Raw genomic sequence first — 18,930 nt, 5'->3', positions numbered from 1 at the left:
CTCTGGTCAAAAAATTATAACTGGATTTCGTATAATTGAATTTTGCCAATTTTCTCCATTTTTGTCCCTCAAATAATAGAAGTTTATATTTGGAAAGGTAAATCCAGTCGGTAGGAGTTTAATTAATCAGACACTGGCGAAAGTTTCGCTGCCACGGCGTTCTACTGTACAATTCGCTTAGAGCATATTCGCAGAAATCTGAATAAATTAGGAAAATAGAGGAAAAATCAGAGTGCAGGAAATTCGTATAGAAGCATCAAACGATATCGACGATAAGGTTCGGCCGACAACGTTCTCCGGCGACGACGTCGGCAAGAAAAGGAAGAGAGACGGCCAGCGGGTGTCTAATTCCAGGCTAATTACGTTTCTGCCGTCAAAGGGGCGGTCTAAATTCGTTATACGGGCGTCAAGCGCCACTATCTACCAACGACGTAACACAAATCGAGCATTTTACGGTAAAACACCCAGTTCCCTTCGTCTCTCTATGCTTCACCTCGACGCTCAACAGAGAACAATTGTCTTTGCGTCTTTCTGTCACTTTATTGTCTCAACGGCGTTGTTATTTAAAGATCCGCATGCTTTCGTTGCAAGTTTCAATTTAAGAAATTGAAGTCATCGACGCGACGCCGTGTTCGTGCGTTCCTCATAAAATAAAAGTAGGAACTCGGCCGTCTTGTTAGCGACCTCGTTAAACTCTGGAATGAAGATTACCTGTGATAAATTTGTCATGGATCCGGTATTATTGCATAAGCGCCAGGACGAGGAAGGTCAGCAGAAGCTGTAAAACGAATTCTTGCGAACGAGCTTGGATTTTTTCAATTACCCCGGCGAAATGTCAGTTAAAGCTAGTGGAACTTGCGTTCTCAGAGGTCGCGTAAAATGCGATTTCACCGTTTTCTTTTTTCGATTACAGGAACTGGAATTGAGAATAGAGACACAGAAGCAAACCCTGCAAGCTCGTGATGAAAGCATCAAGAAGCTGCTCGAGATGCTCCAAAACAAGGGGATGGGTGAGGCATTCCATTCAAATTCGACTTTCCTACACAAACGCCATCATTTTTACTAATTAACGTCTCGTTCGTGCAACAGTGGCATTCCAGGCGGTTTCTGCAAAGACAGAAATGAAGTGAGATAAGAAATATTAATGTAACGCTTGTAACTCTTTAACCTCTTGTCTTGTAGTATTAAGGCACGAATTGTGGCTCTAAGAGTTTAGGTCCTCGCTTAATAAAGATAAGTTTACTTTGATAAGAAGATTTACATTAAACTGTAATTCTAATTTCAACTTTTTAGACAGAAGATCGTTAGGTACATCTAAACTGCATATAATATCTTAATATTCTTCATTCGACGCTCTGTTATAACAATGAATAGTTAGCGCTAGCTTAAATGGCTACTGAAGAAACGGTAAGGCAAGAGGTTAACGAATTTTTGTAGAATCGATATCGTAAAACCGTAAAGAGCATCATCGAGTATTACCATAAATATGTAAAAATTGTTCGATCAATTCACTTCAATTCTGTGAGCATTCGCTATCCTTTACTAAAGTATTTCATCTTTTAGTAAAAGTATGTGTGTGTGACCATTCTGCAGATACTTATCCTCGTGCATCATATAATAACATTCTAGCGACGAAGACCTTCGTTTGAATTAGCAGCATCACGTGACTTTATAGTGAATTACGAAAAGATTCTTAAGAAGATGAAAAACAATATTTATCGTTACTAACACTTCAACGAAAACACTGTCGAAAAAGTTGACGATTAATAAAATTTCACGAAGCCTTGAGCCGTGTGCAACCCTCGCGTCGGTGAGTTCTGCGCGAAATTAAAGCGCGCTTGCGCTCGTTGCGCTCCTCGATTCCTGGGGAAAAATAATCCGCGAAATTACGCGCCGTGTAACAACTTCCCCGTATAATAATCATAAAGAGAGTGCACGTAGAACAGAACAAAGCGGTAAAGGGGTTCAACTTCCGCCGAAATTTCCGGACGAATTTTCTTCGTGCCCAATTCCGCGCGGTTATGTGGTCCTGTAATATTCACTCGCTCGTGGCAGATAATAATCGCGAAACGAACGAAAGTTGGCCGTAACCGCGGTAATTGTAGCGTAAATATTTGCAACTGGATCGTGAAACTATTTTGTGCGAGAACGTAAGCGTGCTTATTTGCGAAACGTCGTGCTGGATGCACGAAAATATCGTCATCGCAGTTTCGCTGTGACCGAGATACAAGGCTGGTTGACGATAACAGCCCGTTATATCGTCGACTGGTGTCGTGAGAAACGTTTCAGAACGTTCGGTTTCATTCTGACGATGTTTACGGCTTAGATATCATTCGATCATTGACCGAAAACTTCAACTAGTGAGACATGGAAAAAGATTCTTCGTCGTGGCATGTAACAGCGAAACACGGGTATTATTCGAATGGTATTGTAGGACGAAAAGCTGCAATCACCGAAGAAGTGTTTAAAAAAAAAAGCCAATTTCACCTTGTAAAATTCACGAGAAACGAAGCTTTCAAAGATCATATTCCTCCCCTCCCCTACATGAAAGATCACGAAGAGAACCGTACCAAGAGACCTTTAAAAATTGATGTTAAATCGTGTAAAACGCAGACAGAGACCGTACGAAAATCTGGACACCGAGCAGACATACCAAGAGCTTCTCGTTGCTTTCTGCTGTTCCAGGAAAAGAGGAGGAAAGGATCATGTTCCAGCAGATGCAGTCGATGGCCCAGAAGCAGGTCCTTAAGCTATTTCTACCCATGTCGGCATATTCATTATACATATATATATATATATAATTATTATTCTCTCTCTACATATATATGTATCACTACCACTCTGATCGACGATATGTTACTATCACGCTCATCCAACGTATATGTACATATCATGTATCGTTCGTCTATCGTGAGACCATTGTACACACGCATCTCGCGGTGCAGAGATGCGGGTGCACACGCATATTACGAAACGGGATCGACATTGTTCTATATTCTCTCTTTCACATATCTTATTCTTCTACTGTTTTTTTTTTCTTTTTGTTTGATTTTCTCTTTCTTAAAATCGCTGCCCACTGTTGTGACGTAGTTTGCTTGCAAAGTAGAGAGTTATTATTGCGCTGCCAGTGGCTTCACAGTTCTCTTGCCCCGTGTCATTTCATGCTTCAGTCCCCCTCGCCGCCGCCGCCACCCTTGTTCCACCCATTTGCGTATGATACTTCACGCCGCGCCGTTATGCCATCACGCGCCACCCCGCCAGAAAGGGAAAACGAACGATTTCCCAGGGAAAAACGAGTTGTCGTCAAAAGCAAACGTTTCCCCTTGCTGTATACAGTAGGAGGCTGAGCACACGGATGTCCCGTCTAGACACGAGCATTTTTGCGACCGACGTGACAGAATTCCTTTTCATGAACAAGTAATCTGTGTAATCGTTAGTTACAACATGTTACATAACATGTTACAACGACACGGTCGCGAAAATGCGACGAGTGATCGAGCCTCGCGTATCACCGGCTCGATTACGCACCAACCTCGCACGAAAATGATCTTTTTACCCTCATGTATTCGCAAGAGAAAGCCGGACGAAACGTGTATCAGGTACGGTATATCGAATTGAAGCAAGCTGACACGGGCTGCGATCAGAGTGCACACGTATCATCGGATCGCCGTGAGATACTTCGCGTTTCTTCATTCCACCTAGGAATTATACAATTTTATTTATCGTCTTGAACTTCGGCGCTTCCCGCTGCTTCTCGTCGCCTCACCAAAAGAGAAGAAGGACAATCGATCGAGATTTTTTACGGCCCATGACGCTTACGGTTTCGAATACAATCACGTTCAAACACGAACAGCACACGTTCCAGAGGTATACATACACACGAACATGGCCCAATGTATTAGGCACGCGTATCGTCGTGTTCACCAGCACGCAAAAAAGAGCACACGTGTACCTTCACTTTCACGCTTGCACAGCACCAACGTGCTCGCGGACGCTCGTGTCCCGTGTACGCGTCCTTGTTCCGATCTGTCGTACGAAACGTCCAAAAGCTCCGATTAATCGAATAGAAAAATCGCGAAAACATTAATTTCGATTAAACAATAGCGAATAACCTGTATGCTCCAGATATTAAAATAACATCGAGTACTATACTCTTTATCATATACTTGTTGCTATAGTCGTAAAGTAAATTTACTTATATCATATTTCTCTCTAGCTAAAGGAACTTTGTGTATCGCGTTCTATATTTCTCACATTTAAAAAGAAAGCACCATTCTTCCAACGAAGCCCTCGTTTTTAACAATATACGAAGGGATGAAAGGGATAAAACGTTGCGTTAAAAATACAGTGAAACATTATTTCTTGTTTCAAATTTCCTTTTAAGGGGAGAGAGAGAAAGGTACAGATCATCGATTCTCAGCGTCTTGAGAGCGAGCTTTTGGACGGTTTCCTAGCAGTGGTCAGAGCAACGCTTATTCTAGCAGCATTCTATATACTGTCGCTATTTCGCCACCACCGTAGCAAATGTTTGTATCGTTATTGTCGTTACTATTCCACGAGCACCGCCGCCATCATGTTCTTTCGCATATCTCACGTTATTTCGTCTGTTAGAACCGTCGTAGTCGTTCCCAAAACGTCGTTCGAGTGTAGTTAGCACTACATAGCCAGTCTGTAGCCTAATCTCGGATGCGAAGTCGCCGCGGAGATCTGAACAAGCTTCACCGAATAACTCCTGCTGTCGGCAGGAGAACGTAATAAGAAAATCTTTTTATTACGAATGACTTGGTTTCCTGGGAATTTTCAATACGTTAGAGAGAAAAGAGTTCCACTGAAGGTATTTGTCGAACATAAAAAAAGAGTGCAACTTAATAAAGCGTTTTATATTTGAAGCAGAAGCGAGTAGAACAGGTGAATAACGGTCAAGCAAGGGATGCAGTAAAATATCCCATTAGTATTCATCCTTAGCAGAACAGTAGAATAGTTTCTCGAGAGTCAGACATGCTTAACTCGCAACACGGGAGGACGCGTTAAGCGTAACAAATTCAAGCACAGAAAGTAGTTCAAGCACGCGTGCCTGCACACAATAACGAGAAGCTGGAAACGGAGCTTGGAAAACGCAACACGCGATTTCCATAACGGAGAGAATATTCAAAATACGTTTCTCTTGCAGAACGAGAGGAAATAATAATTGGAAATTCACGGCGACGTCGCATCCGTTCGAACATTCTCCGATAATCCTGCATCTCCGTGTATGTGCCTGCGTTTTAGATCTAGGATTTAGGTGAAGTCTACGTGGCTTGAGTGGTAATTTACAGATATTTAGCGAGAGGGGAATTCACGCGAAAATAAACAGAGGACTCATTTAAGTATTCTCAAAGAATCATTTATGATACCGGTCGGACAGAGCATCGAAAAATCAAAAGAAATACATTTTAACCAGACGTGTTATCATCACATCTTTCTCTTATTCTTTCTTTCTCTCTTTTTTCTTGCACCGGAAGGATGCACCCTCCGTGGTGCAGCCTTCCATCATCGTGTTCGATCATCTAGGTCGGGCACCGAGAGTGAGATGTCGAAACGAACAATGCACCAGCACCAAGACCTATCTCGTCACCGACATTTTTCTTGTGCCGTACGATTTAGTAGCACCTTCTTACGAGTCCGATTTGTTCACCCACGATCTAAGATCCCATCGATCCCGTTCATGACTGACATACTTCATCCCAGAAGAAACGAATGGAGGAAAGGATGCTTATGCATCTTCGGATGCACATTGGACTCAATACGTGACGTTGCATCATGGTGATGCTGCACGTGGCGCAATTTTGTTATAGCAACGGTTATTGCTAAGATTGCGAACGAGAATCGAATAGATTCTGGCAGATTTTGGTTTTATGGAAGAGAGGATTTTATTTTCAGCTTTCTTTCGCTCGTGGATTTTGTTGGGCGAAGAAATCGATCGATTCGTCCGGATGGTTTATTTTCGTTCAAACGAAGAGAACGCTGCGCACTTAATTGGAACATTATTTACTTTGCACACTGGCAAACGACGAAGCTACGATGATAATTGTTTCCAGGATTAAAATCGTGTTAGAGACAAACGTATTTTTTTTTAGTAGCGCATGCTTCTTTCTCATTTACGGTCGATAGGGTTTTGTTGGTTTTCGATTTAGTTAGTTCCTTTCACGGAACCTCTCAAGCTTAATCAAAGACGAAACGCAAGAAGTCGAGGGCATAGCGTTAAGCTATTTATCGAGGAAGCGAAACGTGTCAGAAAGCCAATGAAGTATGTCAAGCCGTGGCTAACATCCTTGACAAAGCATGCGACAGGAATCAGTCTCCCAGAAACGAGATATTCAAGAGTATAGACTCTCTCCCTTCTCCATCGTCGTTCTCTTACTCCCTGCCCTCTGGTACTCTGTTTCTTTATTCTCTGTCTGTCTTTTTCTCTTGTTCTGCCTTTCTCTTTGCACCCTGCGGATCGAACGACGACTGTACGAGACGTCGACGACAAGGACTTTGGCAAAAAAAATATAGACGGCTGATCGGGGAAAGTACAGAGAAATAGGAAGAAAAAGAAACAAAGAACTGAACGAATGCAATGATAAATCATGCAAAAATTTAAAAATATGTTTATATGTATATGTGTGTGTGTATATATATATACATATAAATGAAAGAACAAAATGTGCTGCGATTGAAATGCGTGGAATGAGCTGCTTTGGATGTGTAGGTGATAAAACGTTTAGCAACCCCTAACGGGGGGAAATTCACGCCCGCATCCGCCCCTTCGTCACTTACCCCGTTCTAACAATAACAACTACTATTACAACAACTACCACATTATCGACCAATCAACTGTCATAACTACCGCCGTGAGAAAAATACTGAATCATCATCATTATCTTCATCATCGACAACAACATCAACACCTTCGATCATTACCATCAACCGGTCATTAAAGTCTCCTCTGAAATTAGTGGCCAAAGACATGCACGTGACCTCTTTCCCAGATCCAGGCCCTGCCAGAGAAGACCGAACAGGTACACTGATGACACGATTAAGTCTCGATAAGAATTTATCTCGAACCGACAGGGAACGAAGCGTACACTCTGAAATCACTACCCACCCGATGAACCCTCTCGATCAACCCCCATTGAGTAGCACGTAAATCGGATCGATTCGTTTTTCACGAAACGAGAGCGGACCGTTGATGTTTCTTTGCTAACTTGCTAACTGTGTTTCTTTACGTCGGCCCAGTGAACAGGAATTTCGCGCAATTGGAACTGGTCGAGAACGAGGATAAGTCGGGTGCCTGGAAATAGATCGTGTTCGACGAAGCACAATGCGAAAATAACTGGGAATCAACGTGGAACGGGAAGTTGTAATTAGAAAGGGATGGTAACTTTTTATTTTCACGGTGTACGAAGTAGTATTGAATGGAAAATTGATTAAATTAAATCGTTTCGCTATATTTCAAAATGACGGCTGGATAGGATAGTTCCTGTAGATTAATTTTAAAAGAAAAGTCGAACGAAATTGTCACGCTTTTATCAGAAAGGTATAAAATATTGTTTTACATTTCTCGAACTAAACTCTAGGGAATCGAATGAAAACTCTCGACGAGTTTCTTTGCGTGAAATCTGTAACTTCCACGTCACGCCTTCGACAAAAAAAAAGCGACGTACACGTATATATTACATGCGCGTCTCAACTTTTGTGTGTATACACCTGCTGGAGATCGTGCCTTCGGAAAAGCCATGGTACGTATGCCACACAATCCGCGAAATTCGAGTCAAAAGTCACGCCAATCCCTGCTAGTCTCGTTTGCTTATTTTCCTGTTCGATACTTGCCTCGTGCGGTTTTCATATCGTGAAACAGTTCGGAATAAAAATCGATCGATGATCGGAAAATATTTGTTTCATACGTGACCAATCTTTTTCAGTTTTGTCCCAAATTATTTTATAGATTTTTCGCGACAGATGAAATTTATGATTAAACCGCTAAGTCTGCGATATTTTTCACCAGTAGTTTCACAGTTGGAAACATTTTTAATTAAATCGCTATTTTCGTATGGTCGCGAGTTTCCAGTGAGATAGAAGATATTGTATTAAAATCGCCGATGGACATCTCGATTCTATCTGTGACATGGTTCGATTGATATCAATTACAAAAAAAAAAAAGAAAAAAAAAGTATTCGTGGAAAGAATATCAGGAAAATATGCAGTATGGAAGACCGTGTACATAGTCGGCTCTGTGTCAATCACAATATCGCAACACCGTGCAACGAGACCAAACGAATCCATATTTGACACCATCAACAAACACCATACTTGAAACTGCTTAAGTTGGATCGAATACGGTTGACGATGCACCTGGAAATTAATGCACATTCACTGCTTTCAACGTGTGCACTATTCGAACAAGACAAAGAGATTCTCGGTGTAAGGCACAAACAGAATCACGTAAGTCATTAATGAGAATGTGAGTGGTTTTGCAAAGAGCATGCCAGTTGTTAGATATCTGCAATTAAAAAGTCCGTAATTTTCAAGGAGTATGTTATATATAGGGATATTTAAAAAAAAAAAACGAAAATTAGAAAATGGGATAGAAAAGAGAATAAAAATGCTCCGTGCAAGAGCCATGGCTGCAATATTTTTCTCGTCTTTCGATTAAAGTCTAGAGACTGAAAAATTGAATAAAGTTATGCATACGAGAGAGAGGTGAATCGTCGCATTGATAGCCTCGAACGGAGCGAACGTTTATTCCAAACGGCACTCGACTCGATTTTGACGATCTGAAGCTCTGGAAGACAAGGGATAGCATCGAGCCGTGCGAGACTTTTGATTCGTCCCGTAAGAGAAACATTTTCATACGATCATTTTCTTTGATATGTGCTACTGTTCATTCTCACGTCACGTGTGCACCGGTTAAAATGATCATCGGTAGAACCTAGAAAGTTTTGTGATTTATTTGCTTCGTGGCTAACGAAATATCCAACGAAATATCTGTCAAATTCTTCGATATTTGAAATTTGAATTTTTTAATTTCGCTATAACATCGTTCCAACATAGGGAAAGTTTTCAAGCACCATAAAATCGCATTGTACATTTTTCGCGATAACGAGTTTGGTTTCGACAGCATGACACGATATTGTCAGAGGGGCAATATTTTACAAAATATTTCACGTTCTACCATCGAGTAACTCATCTCGTGTATGTACACTTACATTATACACACGCGAATGAATGGCTACACTATATATATATATATATATATTACATTTTAATACGATTACGGAATGTTTTTCCTCCTTACACGACATTCACGTACTTTCTCTCTAAAAGGAATAAAAAACGCACCACGTTTTTCTTTCTCTGTACATCCACAAGATACATATACCACTATTATATATTTTTCCTCTTGATTTCTTGATCTGGTCATCTCCGCTGTGACTCACTGTATGTTTTTACCACCCAGTTATATATTATATACTCTCTTCTCGTTCTTGTACATCTCAGACACGTTCTTGCTCATCACGACTAACCGCTATCATGGCCATTCGTCGTAATCGATGCACGAGCAGCGGGACGGTCCGAAAGTCGTCAAGTCGCGTCAAGGCGAGCCGATCCCAGGCCCAAGGGAGGACTTTGCGACTGTTTGGCACCGACCTGATGCGACATGCGATAATACGACTTCATTCTCCTCGCGTAATCTACTGTCTTATCCTCTACCGTTTATATCTCTTGTGTTTTGTCCATTGTGAGTGGTTGCAAGCCGAATTTCTTACTCTACCATTATTTTGTAATAGCTACGTTTCCACGAGATTATTCGAACGTTTAACATCGACGTACGACAATTAATCATCGATTTGATTAATTTAATTAATTATTTAATAAAAATAATACGCGAAAGAATTACGCGATTGGTAGAAGAACGAGTACGCTCTTTAAAAATAAATCTCACTGATCGTTGAACGAGGTAAATACGAATCTGTTTGCAATCACTCGACGGATTCATCGTACATACAGGCCACATACTCGCCGAAATGCGTATCCACGAATCGCGATCATCTCCAACACGCTCACACCATCATCGATCCAAAAAGACGCGAAACCTTCCAGCACTTTTCTTTCGGCACTACTTAGCTTCACAGTGCTCTTGCGCAGAGATCGAATTCACCGTTGTCTGATAGCACCTGAACGTGCCGTTAGCATCCATCAATACGAGTCGTGGATACGCATTGCTCGTACTCATCTTGTCCATGCGACGTGGCCGCGTTTCGAAAGTATCCTCTGATCGATAAAGCTCGCGCCGCGATCGCTGCATTGGTTAGTTTAATGTACGCGATTAGGACGCCTCGGGATTAAACGATCGGCGAACAATAACTGAGAGGATAGGAGGCAAAGAACGAAAGGGAAAGAGAGTCGTCGAAACGCCGCGCGCAGAAATATGGACAACGATGTCGGCCGTACGTCGCGGTGGGCGAAAGAACTGCGGCGGCGCCCGGCGTTCGCAAGAGGATCTTTCTATCGTGGAAAGAACAAGAGAATTCAAAAATTCGCATCCAATCGAAAGATCGAAGGCTCGGAGATGAGAAAAGACAATCGAAAAAAGTAACAAAAAAAAAAAAAAAGAATTGGAAAAGACGATAGAAGCCTTCGGTTGATAAAGTGACCTTGCGATCGTGGATCAGATGAAAATCAGATGAAAATGAAAATATTTGAGAGATCGATTAATAAAAAACGTTGTGGTCCTTGTGGACGATCATGGATGTCATTGGTGATCGGTGGTGCTCCTTGTAGCCCCGCCGGATAAATACAGCAACTGTACGTCGATGAATCAGAGAAAATACTATACGTTGGGAAACGATAAGAGGACCCATGGTCATTCGGAGGAGCGCGATACGATCGGCTGGATGTGTCGAAAGAAGAAGGAAGCTCGGCGGAACGTCGCTTTTCTTTCGTCAACCGGGACGCTGCCGGTGCCACTTCCGCTTCCTCGAGACTGTCCCGTGTGGAAATGAAAGGACCTTGAACGAATTCGATATCAGGTTCCTCCACTGCATGCGACAATAATATAAGAAATTGGAATTACTGGTCTACTAAGAAACGAAATTTACTATTCAAAATGAAGATTATACTTTTTTTTTAAGCGTAGAAGTAAAAATAAAGTATCAAGTCGTCAGAGATTCTGACTGTACTTAGTCGGAATTAGGCTATGTCAATTTCCATAATTTCGATACTTTATAGAGCGAATAATGGTTGGTATTAATCGCCGAAAGGAAATAACAGGAAAATTCGATAGTTTACAATGAAAAATTAGAGATACTTCCAAGTACATTGACCTCGATGGAATATTCGTACAACTCGCACGCAGTGGTTGCAGTTGCACCCTCGAAAATTAATTGATCTAAGGCGACGATTCACGGGACAGATTTCGTGTGTTAGCGAAGCCGCACTCAACCACCGTAGTACATCTCTTCTACCGAACCACCGCATACATCACACCAAGAAAATAAAACTGTAGCAGTAAAAAAAAAAATACAAAAAAAGTCCCTCGCACGCTCGCTAGAGAGACACGAGATGAGGGAACATCGACGAGTGTAACCGTGTCTCTATTGCTTGTGTTGTAAAGGAGCTCAAAGCCACGAACGAGAGCCTGAAGAGTCTGCAGACGCAGCTGGAGCTGGCGTACGCGTCGACCGCGTCATCCGGAGCAGCCGTGGCGGGCGGAAGTGCTGGTGTCGGGCTAGGTAGCGTATCAGGTGCAGGCGGTACTGTCCTCGGAGGTAGCGTGGCGGTTCCAGGCGGCGTGCCCGGTAGCACCACCCTGACGGCCATCTTGGAGACAAAAGACGCGCGCATACAAACCCTGGAGAAGGAGGTGGCGTTACTCGAGGCCGAGTTACAGCGTATTAAGGAATGCGGCGGTAGACTAAGGGAGCAGTTGCTGAAAGCGACCGCCGTGCCTAGTAGTAGCGGGGGCTGTAGTGTACAGCAACAAACGATAACGGAACAGACGCAACAGCAACAACAAAATAAGGTTACCGCGGGAGGTATCGAGTCGCATGTGCGGCAGGGATTGGTAACGGCCATGGGTGGTCCGCAGCAGCCCGGCACGTTGGCCTTGGCCAGGGGACCGTCCGTGATGACCTCGCTGGTACCGTATGGTCACTCGTCGTCCTCGGCATTAACCAGTTCATTGCTTGCCGGTTCGACAGGTGGGACCACGAGCGGCGGAGGCGGTGGGGGCGGTTCCTCGTGCCTTGGCGGCATCTCGTCGGGCGCTGCCACCGGCGTGGTCAATCCCTATACCGATCGTTACGCCGATCATCATCTCCATCAGCTTCATCATCATCCCCATCATTATCAGCATCATCTCCATCAACACCAGCAGCATCAACAGCAGCTGCAGTTGCAGCATCAGCAGCAAATGCAGCAACACTTGAAACATATTGAGCCTGCGGCGCAGGGCGCACTGGCTCTACACGCGCACACCTTCAACAAGCACGACATGAACTTCAAACGGCAAGTAAGTTTCTTCATCAACAACGTGCGGATCGAAAAGAACGACGCCGTCTAGGGATCTATCGAACTCTGGATTCTCTGCTCTCTGTTGAGTCACGCCGGACCTTGCACGCCGCAGGTTCCTCTGCGTGAGTACCCGATCTATCCGATCTACGACAGGTATATTGAGAGAAAAGGCTCACGATACTACACAATATACTACCATTACTACTACCATTACTACTACTACTACTATTACTACTATTACTACTACTGCTACTATTACTACTACTACTACTACTACTACTACTACTACTACCACCACCACTACTACTACTACTACTACTACTACTACTACTACTACTACTACTGCTACTACTACTACTATTACTACTACTACTGCTACTACTACTGTTACTGCTACTACTACTACTACTGCTACTACTTTGCGTCTCGTTGTGAATCAAAAAATCACCGAGAGAAAACGGAGATCGAGCGTCTGTTTCTCCACTCTCCTCGAATCAAGGATGGAGGTGCGTAACGATCGTGCGAAGAAGTCGACATTAACCAAGAGAAATTTAGATTCGGCTGTGTTATTAAACTCGGAATCGAGACGTCGAAAAAATCGTCATCGATGCTTGCGCGAGTGTTGTGTGAGAGGGAAAGAGAGAAAGAGAACGAGTGAATGGTAGCGAGAAAGAGGAAGTATGATCGGTGAAGCGAAGGCGCATGTAATCATGTGTACGTGTCCGTATCTAGCTGTCCGTAGAGAGGAAAGGAAGGCGAAGAAAAGCGCGCATAGCCAGGAAACTGCGTGACGTGATGATCGTCAGTCGAATCGGTCAGGTCGTAACGTCCCGCGGATCTTTCGATTCCTTTCGTCTTGTCTTCTCGAACGCCGCGTCGTACGCGTGCCACGTGTATATGAGTCCGTGAGAGTTAAGATGACACGCTGACTACAGTCGCTGAGATGTGTACATACACCGTTTCGTCGAGCGATACTTACTTTGACAAAGGTTTTATAGAAACCGCACACATTCCCGAGGGAAGGCTCGAGAACGCGTTAAAATCTCGAGCGGGAGCATTCCCCACGTTTGGTCTAAGACACGATACGCTTACTTTTTCTACTTTTATTCGCGGCCATGCTTTTTTTCGACAGGCGGAATGTTTTTTCAACGAGTAAAACTTGTTTCCCCACGAAGGGAGGAGGACGTTCCTGAGCATCCTCTCACCCAGCGACCATACTTTTCGTCGGTCATTTTTTGTCGAAAATGATACAATGAATAGAAAAAGGAGCATTTTACTTCTCATCGACTCGTATATATCGTACGTGTGCACTCGTGGCACATTAGCGTACCTGTTTTCTTTACCTCCCGAGATCCCTTTCTTATCGAGAACAGCAGAGTTTCTATTTTTTGACTCGATTGTACCTGTTTAAGAAGTCGTAGATTTACGAGAAGAACCGACGGAAAACCCGATACATACCTCGTTCCTCTCGTGTCTCTGCAATCAACATCGATCCTCGATATATCGATCTTCCATCGTTTCTCTCTGCGATCGTTCCCCTTAGACTTGGGATCGTCTTACGCAGTCCTGTTTCCGCGAATCGTACGAAGGAAAAGCGGAACAAGGAAAGTCGAGGAAGCGCGAGACAAGGGGAACTTCGAGATGGGTCTCGGGCAATTCTGTGAGAGAAAGTCAATGAGAAAGTCACAATTCGGTAGCTTCTACGTGTAGAGCCCGAGAGCAACTGTGCGTACCTAATGTCTAGGCCTTAGAGGATGAATATATGTCGTTGAATTCTAGAATATCTATAGACCGTTGACGTTGTACAGTCCCTGATTAATTAGAGAAGTGTCTTCGTAGAAGATACACGTGTTGTTTCGATTACGTTTAGAGTCTCTGTACATTCGTAAGAGGATGTATTTTCTGTGTTACGTTCGTGGTACACCGTACACGTATTAGTTATTCTGAGAGAAAGATTTTACAGGGTTCGTCGGATGGACGATCCTCGATATGTTAATCGTACAAGGTGAATCATTAAAAGGCTATTTTTCGGAGAAGACATATTTTTAGGTACGCAAATTGAAACGCCTAAAAAATTCTTAAACGTAGTCAGAGTACAAAAGTGCACCTAACTGTTCCTGTAGTACACCGTTAAAGTCGTCAAAAATATATTATACATATACATATATATTTGGAAACAAATTTTCTCCATTTGAAAGAAATGTTTGAAAGTACATGTAATCTCGATTTCCCGATAGCATAGAATCGTAAGATAATAGATACATTCTTCGATCTCTTCGAACTACTAGTCAATTTTGTAAAAGAATCGTCCACCTGAGAATCCAATATTATGGAAATCTTTTTCGCCAAACTAATTGGAGAAACGTACGGTTTCCGCGAACAGATTCCACTAGGAGACACTGAAATATAAAGTAGATTTGTGGCACGTGTAGCCACGTGTGTGCGATGACGACACACATGCGCTTAAGCAGAAGCTGAAAACGTGCGTGTAAAATGCGTGCGTAGACGAGGAAGAGTAACACGAGAAGAAGCTTCCAACGATATATTTTCGTAGCTGAGAGCGTTTTAAGACCGCCCCCCATGACTACTATGATCCCCGAGCTGTTGGTGTAATTTCGCGTTTAGAAGTTACGCGTATAGCCAAATCGTGACTAAGTCACGATAGATCACGCGAAAATCTAAATTAACCAGCAAAAGAAGCCAGAGGAGACGTGGATTCTCGAAGCTGATCTCGTTCGTGCACGTCGTCTTCTCTTCCTGATCGATTGCACAGCATTCGCTCGCTCTGAAACACGATTTCTCCAGCGCGTTCGCAAGTTCCGACAATCTTTTATTTTTCTACTCTAATCTAGGTGTAAGTGTATCCCTGTTTGAGGGTTCGCCGCTTATTAAGAAATTAAGAAACTCGTCTGTGCGAATTTAAACGAGAACAGCACTGTTCCCAATGAACGATCTTACGCTCGATTACACAGCAATTAGAGCATCGAATAGGCTGCACCAGGCGTTTTGAACTCCTCAGAATCGCAGTGGTCGGGCTGGCTCTACTACGACCTCAAAATCGGGTTAGCCCCGCAGGGATAATTTCCTTTTCCCCCCTGATGTTTCCTTCCCTCGAAGATGGAACCGTGACAACCGGAAATCGACGTACGTTTGCTCGCAAGGACATCCCCGATCTCCGGACATCCTTCCACCTCGACGACGTTTTCACGATCTCACGTATCCAAGCCGGACGACTCTACGTTCGCAAGGTCCACATCGAGCCTAGAACCAGAGCGTGTTCACGCGTGTTCAGTCTGTGGAACTCTGCTAGCCGAGATAGACATAAAAAGAGAACGATAGAAAAAAAAGTAAATACGAAAACGGATGAAAGCAAATGATTTCGTTTCCACGTTCTATGACATCTTGTCGCTTCTCTTTATATATTCGTACCTGTGCGAAGCAATTCTCTTTGAGACGTTGAGAGCCTCGAGGCTAACGGTGCTACGCAAGGATCGCCAAAAAACTACACAGGAGAAAAAGCGAACAAATACGTCACAGAAAAAAAGAAAAAGATCGAACAAACCTTAAATAAGTTCGAACGTGTACCGTTCTTTGAACCCTAAGACTATACGCCATTAGTCTTGTTTCTGCCCCTGATTCTTTTCAAGAATCCCTCCCTTTCTCCGTCCCTTTAATTCCTATGTCGTGTTCCAGATAAAAGGACATAAAGCAAAAGGAAAGCCAGTATCCTTGCACCTTCGAGGCAATGTGTAATTCGCAGTCTCCTCCGCGATTTAGACAGAGTAGGTCAAGGGTGCAGGTCAGTGACGATCGAGCGTCGAATTGATGCCGATTACATGGATTATAAAAGAGAATAATAATAATACAACAGAGAGAAAGAAAGAATGATTCTGTTCAATCGTTCTCTGATCAACAATGAAAACATCGCTATAATCGAGCGTAACGTGTATGACACTGTACGGATTAAATTCCTCTTGCGCAATAACGTGTAAGCCACAAGGAAAGTTTACACTGCGCGGAACATTCGCGGCTATTATGCAAGATTATTGCGTCTCGAAGGAGAAATTGAAATTACTGTTAAGACAGCACAGCCGATAATAATGAATGTACGTAAATTTCTGCCGCATTACCGGGATCGAAGTTCCGTTCTTCATTCAAGAAATCGTCGATCGATCGCCGCGCACTTTATTATGCCACTAAAAGACTGCAACTTTCGTAATATGCAGCGGCCGATATTAAAACTTCCAATAGAATCTTTCTCCCTCTATCCTGTCGTTTCTCTTCTCGTGAAATATCCTGACGAAACTACTTCTTCGGAGGTTGTCGCGATAGATAAAGAGAATGGTATTGAAGATCGAGTGTCTTTCAAAGGAGGAAGAATACGAAATAATTCCTTCGGCTAGGAGTGTATAAGTACACAATAGGCATAAAAGTTTTTCAAACAATAGAGTCAGTCAGCCTCTCGTGGACGTCTTTCCGGACGGTCAATGAGCGCTCCACGTCCCCTAAGTACTGTGTGCCCAGCCATGGTCTACAGGTCAGCCCAGATTACATGGACCCATCTCGAGGAGAATGATTCTTATTTACGCAATTTCTCTGTATACGATGTGGTTTTACGATTGTTTGGCAGGGCAGTCGCAGCAAACGAACGGAAATGCAATTTTGTAACGGTAAATTAGTGTTAAATTGCAAGGAGGAGAAAGAAAGGGGATAATCATACTATTGTTATTTTGTACATTATATTGCTATGTAACGAATGAAATCGAAAGGATAAAATGGAAAGGAAAATTTATGTTACATATTTTATACAATAAAAAGTATCGATTTGTTTTAAAATCAAGAGATAAATTAAAATTATAAATCAGAATACGAAATTCCTTCGCTTCGACGATAGTTGCTAGAACTTCCCCGCGAATCGTTTCTTCCACCTCAATTGTTTTTAAAGAATAAAATATGCTTTTATAAAAGTAGAATATAATTAAGCGCTATTCCGTTAGAAAAAAACCATTTATACTATTAATATATATTTTGATTAAATAAAGGTGATTGCTTTGAAAAAATATAATACGTTTCGATATTTAAACGTTATACGAATATTTAATTGTCTACTTATAGAAATAATAATTTGATATCCTACTGTGCAATATATTTTAGAGTGGAGCTTGATAAAATACACAATCGCATTCACACATTTTTAAGTGTTACCTTTACTTGTAATCGCTCTGATATATACATATGCATACGTTGTACTAAGTGGTAGATTTTTAAAATTGCAGGACAATTTTCATTAAACTTATTTGACTATGAAAAAAAAAAGAAATCTCATACAGGAAGGAAAATATTTCCCTCGTGTCATAAGTTATAGGTCGGGTTTTGCTAGAAATCGATCTTTCACCGGCGTGACGTTAAAGCGGAGGGGCACATCTAACGAGATCTCTTCAAAAATAACTTATACCAGGGAAAATTCCAGGTAACGCTTTTCCGTCCCGATTTTATTACCTGCGAATAATTTGTTGGCGACGCTCCGCCATAAAGTAGTACGTTATAACGGCCCTGGGAAAATATGCCGGGATTCTAATATCGCAAGCAAGCAGACGTTTTGGTTCTCGTCCTCGTCCCTAGGCATATAAGTTCGATACCATGCCTTCATCGAGTCTTTGTCGAACCAATATATATCCCTGTGCTTCCATTCACGTAGTGATAAGCTCAGCCTGTATTCATGTGTAAATACACCTTCCTTCTTCTTGTGCCTTCTTCCGTCTTCCTCTGTTATGCCACAGACGTTGCCGAGAGTTCACGACTGCTTCCCCATTATCCAGGATAAGAGACCGGTATTTGGTGTTCCATTATTTCCTCCGATACGAATATTCGGATTGTTTGACCGTCCGCCAAAGAAATTCTAAAATTACTTCCTTAGAATCGAATTTTGTACTTGTCATTTTGACTTGTCGCCCGGTGTCTTGCTACTGAATTTCCAAAGTGCAGTTCTATATATATAAGATAGATTTATAGAAGGAACACGATTCGACGATTGGAAATCTCACGATGAAATTTCGTTATCTAACGTTGAATATATACAAAAGATATATATACAAACATTTAACAACACAAGATTTGGTATCGAAATATCTTCTCAATTACGTATAATGTAAGAAATCATGAAAGGGAAGCGGAGGTCATACGGGAGAAAAAATAACAATAATCGGACAAATTATTTTTTCGTGAGGCGCATCAGTTGAGCCAACGATTATATCGAAATGCTTGTGGAAAGTACCCTAAAAAGAATGCGCACGAGGAAAAAGGAAAAAGAACTCGTGCAATACATTACAGAAGCCGAAGGCAGTCGCGAGAATAATTTGAGGTAATTATAATAAAGTTTCTCGGAGATAAACT

The 18,930-nt window shown here is 42.4% G+C and overlaps 1 protein-coding gene across 2 annotated transcripts in view; it reads left to right on the top strand.

Moving 5' to 3' along the window:
• The window catches only part of LOC117204623 (ELKS/Rab6-interacting/CAST family member 1-like), a 35,906-nt gene extending 23,095 nt beyond the window's left edge, over positions 1-12,811 (top strand). Inside the window, exons 3-5 of one of the 2 annotated variants that reach the window (XM_033442164.1) lie at positions 914-1,010; positions 2,614-2,741; positions 11,639-12,811. In XM_033442164.1, coding sequence (XP_033298055.1) covers positions 914-1,010; positions 2,614-2,741; positions 11,639-12,586 — 1,173 coding nt within the window. In that variant the 3' untranslated portion in view covers positions 12,587-12,811. The remainder of the gene's footprint in view (positions 1-913; positions 1,011-2,613; positions 2,742-11,638) is intronic. The other variant, XM_033442165.1, reaches the window with a different exon arrangement.
• The last annotated feature ends 6,119 nt before the right edge of the window (positions 12,812-18,930 follow it).

This window comes from Bombus bifarius, unplaced genomic scaffold (assembly GCF_011952205.1).
Source record: "Bombus bifarius isolate JDL3187 unplaced genomic scaffold, Bbif_JDL3187 scf7180000007979, whole genome shotgun sequence".
In the NCBI taxonomy this organism is placed as follows: Eukaryota; Metazoa; Arthropoda; class Insecta; order Hymenoptera; family Apidae; genus Bombus; species Bombus bifarius.
Note: the sequence above shows the minus strand (reverse complement) of the source record. Positions and strands in the feature narration are given on the sequence as shown.